Raw genomic sequence first — 15,980 nt, 5'->3', positions numbered from 1 at the left:
TGACATTAGGAAAATTACTGTCACGAAGAGAACTTGAGAAAAAACATTGAAGCATGTAAATCCCAGAGTACAATTTAGTTATAGAATATCTGCCACTGTGCTAATTTAGGTAGTTAAGCATAATACAAGCTGTGAGAAAAAGAATAGAAGGAAATGTAATTTAAGTTTGACAACAGAGTAAGGACAGGTGTCATATATCAGGATTTGGAAGTTAAATGACTTTGAAGAGGGCGGCACGGTGGCGCAGTGGTAGCTCTGCTGCCTCGCAGTTAGGAGACCCGGGTTCGCTTCCTGGGTCCTCCCTGTGTGGAGTTTGCATGTTCTCCCCGTGTCTGCGTGGGTTTCCTCCGGGCGCTCCGGTTTCCTCCCACAGTCCAAAGACATGCAGGTTAGGTGGATTGGTGATTCTAAATTGGCCCTAGTGTGTGTGTCCTGTGGTGGGTTGGCACCCTGCCCGGGATTGGTCCCTGCCTTGTGCCCTGTGTTGGCTGGGATTGGCTCCAGCAGACCCCCGTGACCCTGTGTTCAGATTCAGCGGGTTGGTAAATGGATGGATGGATTTGAAGAAGTAAGTTTTCAAATCTTTTCAAAAACTACAGATGAAATCAGATGTAATAATAATGAGGGAAAAAGATCATTCCATCAGTTCAAGCCATCATTGTGAAGCTGCATACAGTATATTTATAACAATATCTCACTAATGACCAGGTAAAGCTGCCAATTGTATTAAGGTAAATTTTTACTTGGAGTTAGTGATTGGCTGTGCCAATGCACATCTGCAAAAGAAAAGGCTACACAGCTGAAGCGTTGTGTCTGTATGCGTCTCTTCTTGTTTCAGTGTAAAAGTAACTTTTTATGCTTTTGCTTTTTAAGCTTTAATTTTAAGTGAATGTCTCTGTTCTTCATTTAAGGCAGTCTCAATAAAATATGTTTTGCAGTTACACTGGATCCAGATTCTCTGATTGCTGAACAGCAGGCCAGCACAGTATTTCAGTCTGAACAAGGCAAAAAAACAATAGACATTTATTGGCTGTTTGATGATGGAGGTATATGAGTATTGGATGTTTTGCAGATATAAGTGTGAGTCCTTAATTTTTTTTGACAATTTGCTTTTCATCCAACTGATTTGTGATGCTCATTAATCAACAGGCTTGACTCTCCTTATTCCATACTTGCTGACAAGAAGAAAGCGCTGGGAGAAGTGCAAAGTTCGAGTATTTGTGGGAGGCCAGATCAACAGAATGGATGAAGAAAGAAAAGCGTGAGTTAAAGGAGCTTTATTTCCAAATTCTCTAACCAGGCAGAGTCCTCATCTTAAATATAATTTGAGTTTAGTGGAATTAAAATCAGGAAAGCATATACATTCCAACAAAAAAAAGATAACTTAGGAACAACTCTCTGAATCTCTTTTTCTCCATATTGGCTTCACACATGCGCTACTTCTTAATTTAATTTAAAACAAACGACTATCTTGATCTGTAGAACTTAATTTTTGCATGTGTTATAACCACAGCTATATCTTCACTGCCCAATTGAGTAAACTTTTTTATTTTATACATTTCTTGTATGTGTGACTCCTGAACTGTTAATATTGCTTATCTGTAAAGCATTACTTGATTGTGCTCATGATTGATGCCGTGAACATTAAACTTTAAAGTCAGTGAGCAAGTCTCCAAATTAAGACATGATGTAACTAAAAACTAAGAAACATTCAGGCCTCAGGGTTTTTCACTGACTATTGTCTATTGTGTTTCAGGTTAATAGCACTTCTAAGTAAGTTTCGACTGGGCTTTCATGATGTCCAAGTGCTTCCAGACATAAACCAGAAGCCACGACCTGAACAGTAAGATTCTGACTGTTTATAGTTAACTGCTCCTGTCCAGAAAATAAAATTCAGTGGGATAGAAAGCTCTTCACAGAATTCAATTTAATTATTTTTTTTTCTTATACAGCATTCTTATAAGACAGGTACAAACTGCTTAAAGATTTACAAATTCAAAACAGTATCTAAAAAAGTACATGACCAGGCAAACTTTACATCCATACAGTAAGCACACATGCATTTAAAAAAAATTGTAATAGAGAAATCCAAAAACACTACTGAAATGTAATTGAAAACACGCTAAGAGTAAATCTGGCCAGTTGGCAGTAGATATATCTCATGGTCAGGCAAGGTACTCTCTGTAGGTTTTTCACCCACTATTATATTCATTTATTTGTTGCTTTCAATTCATGGAATATAAAAGTCTTAAAAAAGAAATATTCAGTTTTTGTATTGTCCCAAGGGACTGGAAGATCCTTAAAACAATGATCAAATAATCTGAAAAACTGATTGGATACTTCCTGTTAGGTATCCTTGTACACAAATCTCTAGACATATATAGACACTAAAGAAAAGAAGTGCATCCTATTTGTGCTTGTTATACTGTCCATAGATAGATAGGAATTTATTTGTTTATTTGATGGGACACATCAATCTGGCTTTTTACATAAGTTTTTAAAATAAATAAATAAATACACACACACTTTGGGATGAACCCATACTGGAATTACTATAAAGCAAACAAATTCAAAATAAAGAAAAGTTCTGACTTGGCTGTGACCCCGTAGCAATTCTTGACACACTTCTGCTGAATAATTGGCTGAAAGTTTTCAGTGTTGGTGTGTCAGAGAGGGGATGTGCAGTATGTTCATAATGGCACTCAGTTTTGTTTTATCTCTCTCATTTACTACAACCTTTGGAGGGTCCAGAGTGTGTCCTATAACTGAACTTGCCTTTTTAATTAGCTTGCTGATTTGGTGGGCCTCTCTTGAAATGATGTTACTATCCTAGCACACCACAGTTTAGAAAATCACACTGACCATCACAGAGTTATAGAAGTTGTGAAGGAAGACACTTCCTACATTAAAAGAATGCAGTCTCCTAAGGAAAAAGAGCCTTCTTTGCCCTTTATAATATAGCTTCCCTATGTTCAAAGACCAGTCCAACCTATCAATACTGTTTCCCCCTAAGTACTTATAGAAGTGGACCACCTTTACATCCACTCCTTGAATAGTGACAGAACATAGAGGCTCTTTGGTGTGGCGAAAGTCAATAACCAGTTCCTTGGTTTTGTTGATGTTAAAATTCAGACAATTCTCGTTGCACCAAGAAACAAACTTTTCCACCTGACTTCTATCCTCTGTCTCATCCCCTTTATGAATACACCCCATAAGTGCAGAATCATCTGAGAATTTCTGCAAGTGACATGACCTGGTGTTACAGTATATTTATAATCTGAGGTGTACAGATTAAAGAGAAAAGGAGACAGGACTGTTCCTTGTGGTGCTCCAGTCTTGCTCATATCCATATCAGAAATACAGTTCTTGAGTCTCACAAACATATTGGTTGGCCCAAAAGATAGTCCACTATCCTGGGCACCATAGGCTCATCCACCTGCAAGTCTCTGAGTTTACCCTTTAACAGAGATGGCTGAATGGTACAGAAGGCAATGGAGAAATCAAAAAAGCATAATCCTCATAGTGCTGCCAGCTTTGCCCAGATGAGAATAAGCCTTTTGGAGAAGATGGATAATTGCTTCCTCCACTCCAATCTTTGTCTGATGGGCAGACTGCAGTGGGTCCAGCTTATCTACTACAAAAGGACTGATATAGTCCAGGACCAGTCTCTCAATGGTCTTAACTGGCATTAGTTTGTTTTTAACATATGCAAAGCAAAACAGATGTTCAAACTGATTTTGTCGAGAGAACTATAGAATTGTTAATATTTCTTTTTACAGTGTGAAGAGATTTGAGGATCTGCTTGGTCCATATAGACTAAACGATGGCTTCAAAGATGAAGCAACTATCAGCGAAATGAAAAAAGAATTTCCCTGGAAGATTTCTGATGAAGAAGTCCAGAAAAACAAAGCCAAGGTAAAATTAAGCATATTATCTGTGAATAAAAACATTATTAACATATGTAACAAGTTGATACACTACCTTATCTTAATTGAACACCTGTCACACTGGACCTTCCACTTGGTGGCCGTTAAGGTTCAGTTTTTCAAGTGCAGAAGTTTGTAGTGTGGGCTATTCATACTGTATATGTAGCTCAGAGAAACTCTTTCAAGGTCCACATTTAACTTTTAACATATACCTAATAAAATGTGAAACCCTGTAACCCCAGCAAAATATTGACTTTGTTAAAGACTGATGTGCAAAAGTAACTTATTGTGCTTTTACTTCTCCAGTCACTTCGGCAAATAAGACTAAATGAGATCTTGCTGGATTACTCTCGGGATGCGGCCGTTATTGCAATGTGAGTATGATTAAACATGTAAAGCTTGTTATAGTAAAATAACAGACATGCAAGTGAGAATTTCACTGTATTCTGGTCATGCGACAGTACTATACTGCTACTATCTTTTAATACTAATATTTAAAAGTAACTTTACAAACCACCTTTGCTAATACTTGCTGTACAGTTTCCTTATAATACTAGTATTTATTAGTATCTATTGGGTTCTCTTGACCCTTTGATAGGCTATATAACCAATTCTGCGCCTGTTCCTAACTATGTCTCAGGGCAATTTTTTCATGTACCAGCAGTCTCTGTACTGAATTCTGTTAATGAAATAAGAAATGTAGCTTTTTTTGTTTGATTAAAGATTTTACTGCTTGAATATATGTAAATGGTAGTATGAAAATTAGGTTTAGTAAGATGTGCTTTTTTTTTTTATAAAGGACTGAAAGTGTGCTTACAAAAACTGATTTGTTATATTGAAGAAATGAGACCCACACTAGTTTTTACTGAGTTTTTCTAAGCAAATAAGTCTATACTCTGTTTTTCAGACTTACTTCTACCAATCCTTGTCCATGCATATATATTGTATATGCCCCAATATTATGGCAGTTTCAACAGTTTGGTTTTGGGGGACCTACTGTATTTGCTGTTTCTTTAGCTTATTTCAGGAAAGCTTTCTAGTTGTCGGTCAAGCTTCATATCTACAATGACCCATGCTTGTGCTCTGGAACAGTCCTGATTATGATCTCAGCAAGTTATGGTCTGCGTCCTGAGTCACAGCTCTCATAAGCATGAGGAATTAGTTCCAGTCCAAGGGGTGCTTATTGACAGAGGTGGCCACTAGTGAATTATACAAGGTACTAATGGCCATGCTTTTTTATGAACTGCTGATTGCAATTCCATCTGTTGCCTGTGGGCAAGGTATTTCATGGGGCTTTCAAAACCACATGTTATGAGATTTAAGATAACTGGCTAAAAAAGTATGTGCAAAATGTGTCTGCTTCACAGATTGCCATTGACTTGCATATGTTTGTAATTCCAGGTAGTTATACCATAGACAGCTGACTGTTAGGCTTAATCAGAAAGACAGAAAGAAAGAATGCATAAGATTGAGAGGGCCTGTTTAGTCCCAGTAGGCATCTATTCAAAATTAAGGAGCCATCAAGGAACTGGCAGCCCTGAGAGAGCATCAAGGTGGGAGGTCCAGCACAAGCCTGTCATGGACTGAATGAAAGTGGAGGATTAAATAGTGTAACTGTGTCGAAAGGAAAATATTATGTTTCATTGTTCATTCAATATTAGACTTAATTTCTGTTCATATGTGTATTGTCATGATCTCCACGTATTTAGGGTTATTTTGGTAGTTTTGGGTATTTTTTCTTATCTGTATTTTTTAAAATTAATTTTTATTTGTTACAATGTGTTTTGTTGCATCATGCTTGTTGCAATGAGTGCCTTTCACTCTGAAGCATTGGCTTGGCAAGTCTTTATAGACTTGGCTTTGTGCACAGGGGTACAATCATGCCAGAACAGAAAAAGGCCTACCCCAATCTTTTGCCACAAAGTTGGAAGAGCAAAATTGTCTAAAATGTCTTTGTATGCTGTAGCATTAAGAGTATTCTTCACTGGAACCACGGGGCATGGTCCAAACCCTGAAAAACAGCCCCAGACCATTAGGCCCTGCTCCACCAAACTTTACTGTAGGCACTATGCAGTGGAGTGGGTAGCGTTTTTTGGTATCAACCAAACCCAAATTCATCTGAGTGCCAGATTGTGAAGCATGATTCATCATTCCATTGAACACAGTTCCACTGCTCAGGAGTTCGACATCTTGCTTTACTCCACTCCAGCCAACACCTGGCATTCTGCATAGTGTACAGCTGTGTACCCACGGACATCCATTTCATGAAGTTCCCAATGCACAATTCTTGGGCTGATGTTGCTTCAAGAGGCAGTTTGGAACTCTGTTGTGAGTGGTGCAGCAGGGAAGAGCTAGTTTTTATTCAGTATGCGCTTTTATCACTCAGTGCTTAAGGTTTTTATTTTCTTTGTTTTTATATATTTATATAATTTTTTATGTCTTGATACTACTCTTTGTAGCTATCATTTTATTCAGCTTTGGCAACCTTATTCATGTCTGTTTCCTTTCAATTCATTCCTCATGCATATAGTATTTTTCTAAGGCATGCTCAGATTTACAGTATAACCAGTAATATACAAAACACCAACAAACAGCTACATATGTATGTACACAAAACTAAATATACAATCCTAAGTAGATTTTCATATTTTTCATTTTTATAACAAGTATAAGTATTTAACAGTAATTAAGTTACAGTAATGGCAGTTGACAAAGAAGTAGAGGAAAAGTCAATCTGATACAGAGCCCAGATCAAAGAAACCTTTAGATAGCAACATTCTTTTATAAAAGTTAAAGTGAAAGTCTGGCTTACCCAGTAGATGAGCTGACTGCCATACCCTTTCATGAGCATTCTGTATTCAAGTCAAGTACAGTGCATTGCCGCACCCACTACACAACGAAACTACTCAGGATCTCGGTTTGCAAGCCCCCAGGCAGACACGCGGTCCAGTCCCACTCTCCAGAAATGACCCTCTATCTGCCACAACCAGGTGTTATGTGGACGACCCCTTCATCTGGTCCCCTTCGAGCTGGATCACCCTCTGGGAAACGCGCCACATGGCCATAGTACCGTAACTGACGCTCCCTCACAATGCAGGTAATGTGCCTCATTCAGGACTCCATGAGCAATTGCTCATTCGACACAAATTCAAACCAACGGTACCCAAGGATTTTCTGGAGAGACACAGTACCAAAGGAGTCCGGTCTTTGTCTCAGGTCACTGGATAGCGTCCATGTTTCGCAACCATATAGCAAGACAGGAAGTACCAGGACTCTAAAGACCTGGACCTTTGTCCCATATCAGAAGCACCACACACCCCTTTCCAGCAACCTCATGACCCCCCCCTGCTATCCCAGTACGTCTACTGACTTCATAGGAAGAGTCACCAGAGACATGAATGTCACTGCCAAGGTAAGTAAACCGCTCAACAAGGTCAACACTCTCTCCACAAACAGACACACTGCTGATGACGGTGCCCAAGAGGTCATTAAAGGCCTGGATGTTGGTTTTTATCCAGGACACTCGCAAGCCCAGACATTCAGACTCCTCGCTCAGTCTCTCGAGAAACCGAACAGAGCCTCCATTGACTCTGCAAAGATCACAGCATCGTTAGCAAAGTCAAGATCCGTGAACCTTTCTTCATCAACAGATGCCCCACAGCCGCTATATACATTATATATATGCTAATACATTCTGTATTGCACAGCATTAAAGACAGGTGACCATGATTGTGCGGGATTCATATGATGGCTTAAGGTTAGTCACTATCAAAGCCATTATCCATGACTGTCTGATGTCCTGCTACAAGAAGGAGTAACTACCAAGCAAAAATAAAAAGAAAAGAAAAAGAGCTATTAACAATACTGGTATCCTGGTTTTATCTACTATGACTTTTAATGCACCTACAAATATAATGAAAATAAGTAATATGTTAAGTAGTTTTATATCCATTTCATAAAAACAATATTCACTTTTTATTTAGAAAGAAATCTTAGCATTTCCTCAAGCCTTTACATTACTGAGTGTTTTGGAAGTTTGAGTTATCTGAAAATGTATTAATATGTTACTTTTTGATAAAACCAACTTGGCACTTCACCCTTCTGGAGCATTTACAGCATTTTATTTAGTATCAATGGCAAACAAGCAAATAAAGGAAACAAAGTATATACATATACTGTACAATGTTAAGTTCTAATACCATTGTTGGCACCTGCTTTGTGCCCAAATCCGCCAAGATAAATTTCAGCTACCCACTACCTTGTACTAGGAAAAACATGTTCATAAATAGGAAGAAAAGCCATTGCTGTAAGTACAGAATGTTACCTATCAAATAAGTAACATGAGGTATTTCTTCGTTGTGAGTAGGCTGTTGCTTTACATAGCACTGGGTGCTTCATTGTGGACATGACAAAGAGCATCTGTTTAGTTTGACAGTTTTCTGAAGCAGAATAATCCTTCCTTTAATGCAAAAGTTTCTTTGCTGGAGTAAGCTGGTGAGATAAAAAAGACATAGCATATATCTTGCTTTATTATAAAAAATGCCAGCAATTTACATTATTCATGGTAAATTGTTATCAGAATTTAGTGTTCCCAAGATTATTTGACTTCAGTAGTCTTTAACCTCAATCTTTTTTTTTTTCTTTTTTTTGGCAGAACCATGCCCATTGGTAGAAGAGGAAAATGCCCAAGTACTTTATATATGGCATGGCTTGAGACTCTATCCCAAGATCTCAGACCACCAATTCTCCTAATCCGAGGAAACCAGGAGAATGTTCTAACTTTCTACTGTCAATAGAAACCATTAAAGAATTTCAACTTTAAGCTTCAAACGAAAAACAGTACAACTTTGTCTCGAAGGAGGCCTCATGGGAGCTGCAAAATCTTGACATGGGACAGTCAAAGAACTGAAGCTGGAATAAGGTTACTAAAGAGAAATGTGTTTCCTCTTGAGAATAAGAACAAACTTTCTTAACTGCAAATACTATATAACCCAAAGATTTACAGTAAGTGTAATAACCTCAGAAGATAATCTCAAAGGGCAGTTATATTCCCATTGCTAAGCATTAAATAAATCATTGTGGCATATTTCTGATTATATGATTTGCAGAAAAATTACACTGCATTATATACTGCACATATTGCATTTTAAAGCACATGAACCTCTGGGAACAGTTAATTATTTTGGTAGGTTGCTCCCTGGCATGTTATTAACTATGGGTGAGGCACTGGATACCGTGCAGCATGCCATATGTAGAGGCTAAGGGTGGGATTCAAATGCACTTATATAAAAGGGATTAGGAATTCTTTTTGAATGAATTAAAAAAAATAAATAAATCTTTGGATCTATGTCTGAATTGAAGAGATACTGCTCTCCAAAATTTTCCTAAATTCAACTGTCAAACCCAAATCCGATTTACGGGCTCAGGTAATTTTTGTTATGAAAGTGCGACACTTCAATAGATTTTCAGTCAGAGTTATTGTACAGAATGTACAGATGTGCAATGCTCTGGATTCAACCTGAATTATTTTTTTAAAGGTGTGCCACACGCAGTACATTGATATTTAGAGAAAGAAGAAGGATCTTCATGTTTCAGTACAATGCTTTAAATTCAAAAACTGCTTCAAACTGGTAAGGGTTCAGTATAATAGGGATATAAAAGTGACTGTGAAAGTCGCAACTTCAACCGCTCCAGGAGCTACATGCTTGCAAATTAACACCTTGATTATTTAGATTCCTTGGTCTTTCAATTTAAAAAAAAAATCCTAGGTGTATAAGTTCTGAAGTTCTTGGAAATCATGTTTCCCAACCTTTTGACACCACAAACATATTTCTTTCTAACTTCTTTCTGAAAGTCCCACACAATTAGTATTGTTAATGTAATAAATGAAACCACCTAATGGTAACTCGGTTCAGTTTGCTTGTCATCTCTCCATTAGCTTAAACCTCTGTATAGTTTTATGGATGCAGTCAAGTTGAACTCGTATGGAATGCCACCTTTATAAATACTAATATAAAATGTATCTCTGTAGCACAACTTGTATTTTTTTAAATCTTTTTTTATCTTAACTTTGCAATCAATACTCTACTTTTTTTACTACATTTGTTGGCACAATGATGCAACTTAAAAGCTGAATTAGTGACTTAAATAAACTATAGACATATATCTACAGGGAGAAACATTTTAGCACATTAATTTTATGATTTTGCATTGTACCTTTTGTATAGAAAAACAACTTGCAAAAACATTTTACCCTTTTTATTAAGCCTTGATATTTTTGAGTCTGCTTTTCAGACATGTACCTGGAAAATAACAGCCAATTCAAAGTGTTAATCTGATTTACTGTCTAAAATGACAACATTCAATTCATACCACACCTCAACTAATTAAAATTCTAAATGTATAATTTTTGGATTTTCAAATTAGTTAAATGAAGAGGTTAAGAAGAAATTAATTTACAAGTTCAAATGTCTGTTTATCCCTATAGTAACAAGAAGAAGGGCTCTCAAATGTTTAAAGTCAGATAAGTCATACACCCACTCAGGGGAATGAATCCTATAAATTGGTATTTTTCATAGTTCTTGGTGCCTAAACATGATTTTTATACAATACACCGACACACACAAACACACACACACACACACATATATATATATATGTATGTATGTATGACATGTATCCATATACATTATTTTTCAAAATGTGATCCTTTTTTTAAGGTAGTACTTAAAATGAAATGACAAAAACAGGCAATAAAGGTGTTTGTAAATATGTCTAGTTAGTGCAGTCAATACCTTGCGATATATACAGTATATAGCATAACTGACAATACTCATGTTATTTTTCTTGCTGGGCTCTTTTTCACACTTCGCAGCTAGCCTATTTTAGTCAAAATGAAAGGGAGTAACAATTGCACAATAACAGACTGATCTAGCATACATATATCTTAAGGACCACTTTTTCCTTAATGGACTAATGTTTTGATAATAAAAATAAAAGTGTCACTTCAGGGATGATCCTCTTCACTACAATATTTTTAATATTTCAAATATTTAACAAGGGAAAGATCCACTTGATCCTAAGCAGACTGAATTTATATGTTATCCATTTTATTGCAATCCGCCCATAGGACCCTCCTGTAATCAATGTGCCGCTGCTTAATGTTTATAGTGCTTACTGTATTTGTTATATGACCTATACCTTATTTCAACAATTTATCCCATATTTATATGGCAGTCAAATCATGATTTGTGCTTTTGACAACACGTTCATTTTGTTCATGCTAGGAATTATATATAAGTAAAATTAAGAGAAAGAAATAGAGATATGGAAATCATGGTGCTTCTATGAAATAAATTTGTTATGGGAATTATGTAAAGGATGTTTTTCTAAAGCTTTGATGCAGTACAGACCAATAGAGATTCAACATTAATTCCAAATATTTAAAGCAACAGGGTAATCATTTGCTTAATTTGTGACATTCACCTATGCATCTGTCCATCATCTAATAATCATAATCCATTTCAAGATTATGGGAGTTATAAATATCACATAAACATGACAGTGAATGTGTGGTGCAGGCTTGCAACAATTAATAAGACAACCTGTTGGGTGAATCAATATGAAAGGTTATATTCAGCCATATATATTTATTTGACCTGTTATATTTATCACAGCACATTCAAAGAAATAATGGAAAAAATGACATTGTTTTAGATAGATGGATGTGTACAGTATTTCCTAATACAGTATTTTCCTAATATACAAGACACTACTTAACTAAACTTGACACAGCTGTAACTGAATTGAGATTACTAGGGCATTCTGTATTCACTGAAGTTAAAAAATTGGTCTACATAGTATGAAGACAGGGAATGGAAGTTTTCGTTTTAATCATAAGATGAAAGCAGAGAACACTTGAGTATTTAAAGTAAAACAAAGTGTTTCAGGCACAGAAAGAAGTTTCAGTGTGTTAAAATATTAAGACAGTACTAATTATAAGAAACACTCTCACACTAGGCATACATGAGAATTTTATGTTAATTATAATGCCAAGATATTGTACATGTTCTACTGTAAGTGAAATAATTGTTTCAGAAAGGATATTGAAAATGTTCTCAAGGAATCTTATACTGAAACTAAAGTTTTTTTTGTAATGCTATTAAGTGTCTGTTCGTAAGGCTTTATCAAATTATTTAAAAATAATTTATATATTTGTGTTGGTAACATATGCCTTTCTGTTATTAAAACCTGTTTTATTCTTACTTTTATAATTGTCCAAGTTTTTTGCCTTAAAGTAGAAAAACACACTGTGACCTCAAGGGGGGATAGCAGCACCCCAAAACTAAGAGACAACTAGACAGCACAGGGTTCAAACACAAGATGTTTTATTTTATACAATACCTCCACAGACATCCAAATCTTCTTCCAAGGTAATATAATACAATTACAGGCTTCGTTTCCTCCTTCCACGCCTCCATGTTGTCTCATCCACTGACTCCGACAACAAATGCAGAAGAAATGGCTTCTTATGCCAAACCTGGGAGTACCTCTGGTTCCACAGCATTGCACTTTGAAAGTGCTCCCGAGGCATGTGGAAACTCCTCAAAGAAGATGCAACACTCCCCTGCAGCTCCTCCTGGCAGCACCAAGCAACCCTGACAGGGTTGTCCCAAGGGACTGCAATTCCAAGCTTGCCCTGAGGGTATTCGTTTGGGAGAGCCCTAAGTGGGATGTTGCCACCATGTGTACAGGGGGAACATATAACCCTGATCAGCAGACATCTTCTGTTCCTCTGAGCAAACCTCCCCTCTGGGAAAGGTACTAGAACCAAATCTGGATGGGGCGCCAGTCCAACTTTGTCCTTTCCTTATGGCCTCACTTCCAGGCAAGGTACCATCATCCATCCAGGTTGGGATGCTAGTCCATCCCACATAATTTTGAATTTCCCTATGAGGTTAATAACTTTTATCTAATCTAATCTAACATAGTGACACACATAAAATATGCTATATTTTTTAATTAAGCATTCAGAAATAATGTCTGCTGACTTAATCATTGCAATGTTATGCAATTGTTTGCTAACAATCTTGTCAAAATTTCATAATGAAAACCTAATTTAATTCTATTTTTTCCAGACACTGCACCATAGGATTTAAATTTTCAGATGGTTCACCACATATTAAAGAATGATGTAAATATTAAGCATGATCCCTGCAATTTCTGAAAAATAATTATCATTTAAAACCCTTCAAACTGAATGTGATTACAGATTTTAAAAAGATTGTGCTACTTAAATCCATTCTCAACTTTCTGGCACAACCACCCCACAAAACAAATGCACGCAAGAAAAATCACTGTACAAAATTCTCTCTAACTCTACATTACAATTAAACTAATGCTGCATATAAACAAGGACAAAGAAACACACAGACTTTCTCAGTTCAGCAGTTGGCAGTGGACGGTCTTTGCCTATTTTGTGCTATCCAAGTTTCCCAAGACTTCACCAACCAAAGAAAAATACATTAGGGTTAACTTGAACAAATTCGGCAAAATATATCAATAATTTGGACAGCTTTGGAGAAAAGCTGAAACTGTCACTTAACACAAATTAGAAAAGGTAGTGAAGGCAAGATCTTCTATTATGAATTTTCCATTAGGATTTCACTTGTTCAGCCAAGAATTTAAACACTGCAGATTCAGTCCTGAGGTTTGCCACAGAACGTTGCCTGCATATGCTATTTGTCTTGCCTTTGCTCTAGTTTTCAGTATGTATCAAAATGACACAATCAAAGTACTTTAGAATGATGTTCACCATGCAAGGCACTATATAAAGAATAAGAGACTTTTTCTACTATTTTCAGATATTATGAATACCAATGATTTCACCTGAAAAAACAGTAACAAATCTCAGAATGCACCTTTTTTCTTGGTAGTGGTGGAGATGTTAAAATAAGAAAGAATGTGTCAGAATGAATTTGACTGAATTTGAAATGCTAACATAATTAGATTAGTCTTTTTTTTTTCATTTGCCACTGCTGTGTAGGCAGACTAGGAGCACAGAAGGAAGGAAATCACATTTTAAAATTGCAAATTTACTGTCCTTCAGCTTAAACCACTGACTTCAATTCCACTACTGGTGACTAATTCAGCCGATAGTCAAAGAAGATAAGGTCTCTTTTTCCAGGCCACTAGCTTGAAACACTGAGACACACGATGCCACATATTTTTCAACAATGATTTACAGGACTATTTACCTGTCAAAGCTCACAACCTGAGCCCTGGGGTGAAGAGATTTTAACATAGATGAGATCTAACCTCTGATTAAAAGAATTGCATATAAAATTCCTCATAAAAGCTGTTGTATATAACACGCCTCATTCGCTTGGGAACTCACGTGTACACTGCTATAACTGGGGTCAGCTTCTGGCAGCTCTCAATTTAATTGAATTAAATGACTCAAAAATTGCATGTTTACTCCTAGAATAGGTTTAGAAACAACAAGAATACAAACCGGCTTCCTTTTCATGAAGTAAATGTTACAACAAGCACTTCATGCAAGGAGAATATTAAGATTGAACTCAACACACTTCGAGGCTTTGAAAAGCAATTATTTGTTTTCTCTTTTTTAACTTGCTAAGCGAGTGGCAGGCAGTATTATAGTACAGTAGAGTGCATGGCAATCAAATACTACAATATGCATAAAAAACTGTAGACACAGTACTTCAAAACAAATTGATTTTTACTTCTGAATATTTCTAAATGGTAAATTTTAAATGTATTAGTGCAAGAAGTAAGTATAATTAAGTATGCACTGTGCATTATATTTTACTATAGTTACTACAGCATTTTATAATCTACAGTGTTGTCAGTTTGTCTGTCATAAATAATTGGACAATAATCTACCAATATTATATATCTGCTTTTGATCAGAGTTACTGGAAACCAGAGACCACCATGAAGGCAACAGACACTCAATAACTAACACCACTGCACTCACACACACTAGGTCAGTTGAAAATTACCAGCAAACTGACAGCATGCAAGCAAAACTTCAGTGTCTTGGGAAGAATCTCGTGAAAAATCTCATGAGCATCGCCAGAAATTAATTCAGGGTTCAAGAAAATCTATCTGATTATTACAACTTATTTTTACTTAAATCAACCATCAATCCATCTTCTTAACTTGTTTATCCAGGGGAGGATTGGGTAGCAGCCATATCCTACCCCAGCATTGGGTGTAAGGCAGAAACAACACCTGCACAGGGTTCCAGTCCCTCGCAGTTTCACAGTGTGAACACACACACACACACACACACACACACACTCCCCCACTATGGCTAATTTTACAATGAAATGTCACCTAATCCACCTGGAGGAAAATCTTGCAGATACCACAACACAACACAACTCCATGCAGTGAACACCTGAGATGTGAATCCCAATCTCCTAATTGTGAGGCAGCAGTGCTACCACTTTGTTAGAAATTATTATAGGTATTGTATTATTCAAATTATGATGTTTAATAAATAGGGGTACTGCATTACTGTGAACATATGGCTTACACATCTCCTTGACATATTGCACACTCTAAAATAAAGGCTATGACAAATGTGTTTTGAGATTTTTCAGCTAAGGAAAACAGAAGTTTCAAGGTACTAATCATGACACCAGGGAGTGGTGGCATGCTACACGTTGATTAGCACATGGAAGTAAGGATATCACTGCACTCTGAACATGTGACAACAATGCTCATAAATACTATTACACACACACATATTTACAAAACTTTGAATTACTGTATGTGAAAACTGAAATTCATAGCTTTTATAACTGCATCCTTTACAATTTTGCTAATAATTAATGAGGAGCATTGTCTAAGGTGACTTTGACTTTGAGCTTGTCAGGAAGGACTTCACCAGCAAAGGACCACTATTGTTGAAACAACATGTTCTCATTCTTGTTGTCCAGTACTGAGACGGAGTTACTAAGCTAAATAAAAATCTAAAAAAGCTGACTTCCAATTATAAGCTAAGGAGTAAGCAAACAGTTTCAT

General features: G+C 36.5%; 1 protein-coding gene across 2 annotated transcripts in view; it reads left to right on the top strand.

Moving 5' to 3' along the window:
- slc12a3 (solute carrier family 12 member 3) overlaps positions 1-12,190 on the top strand; it is a 45,309-nt gene extending 33,119 nt beyond the window's left edge. For both annotated transcript variants that reach the window (XM_051931678.1, XM_028809372.2), the window contains exons 21-26: positions 939-1,046; positions 1,150-1,261; positions 1,757-1,843; positions 3,780-3,915; positions 4,233-4,300; positions 8,581-12,190. In XM_051931678.1, the coding sequence (XP_051787638.1) occupies positions 939-1,046; positions 1,150-1,261; positions 1,757-1,843; positions 3,780-3,915; positions 4,233-4,300; positions 8,581-8,722 (653 nt within the window). In that variant the 3' untranslated portion in view covers positions 8,723-12,190. The remainder of the gene's footprint in view (positions 1-938; positions 1,047-1,149; positions 1,262-1,756; positions 1,844-3,779; positions 3,916-4,232; positions 4,301-8,580) is intronic.
- The last annotated feature ends 3,790 nt before the right edge of the window (positions 12,191-15,980 follow it).

The sequence above is a fragment of the Erpetoichthys calabaricus genome, chromosome 9, assembly GCF_900747795.2.
Source record: "Erpetoichthys calabaricus chromosome 9, fErpCal1.3, whole genome shotgun sequence".
In the NCBI taxonomy this organism is placed as follows: domain Eukaryota; kingdom Metazoa; phylum Chordata; class Cladistia; order Polypteriformes; family Polypteridae; genus Erpetoichthys; species Erpetoichthys calabaricus.
Note: the sequence above shows the minus strand (reverse complement) of the source record. Positions and strands in the feature narration are given on the sequence as shown.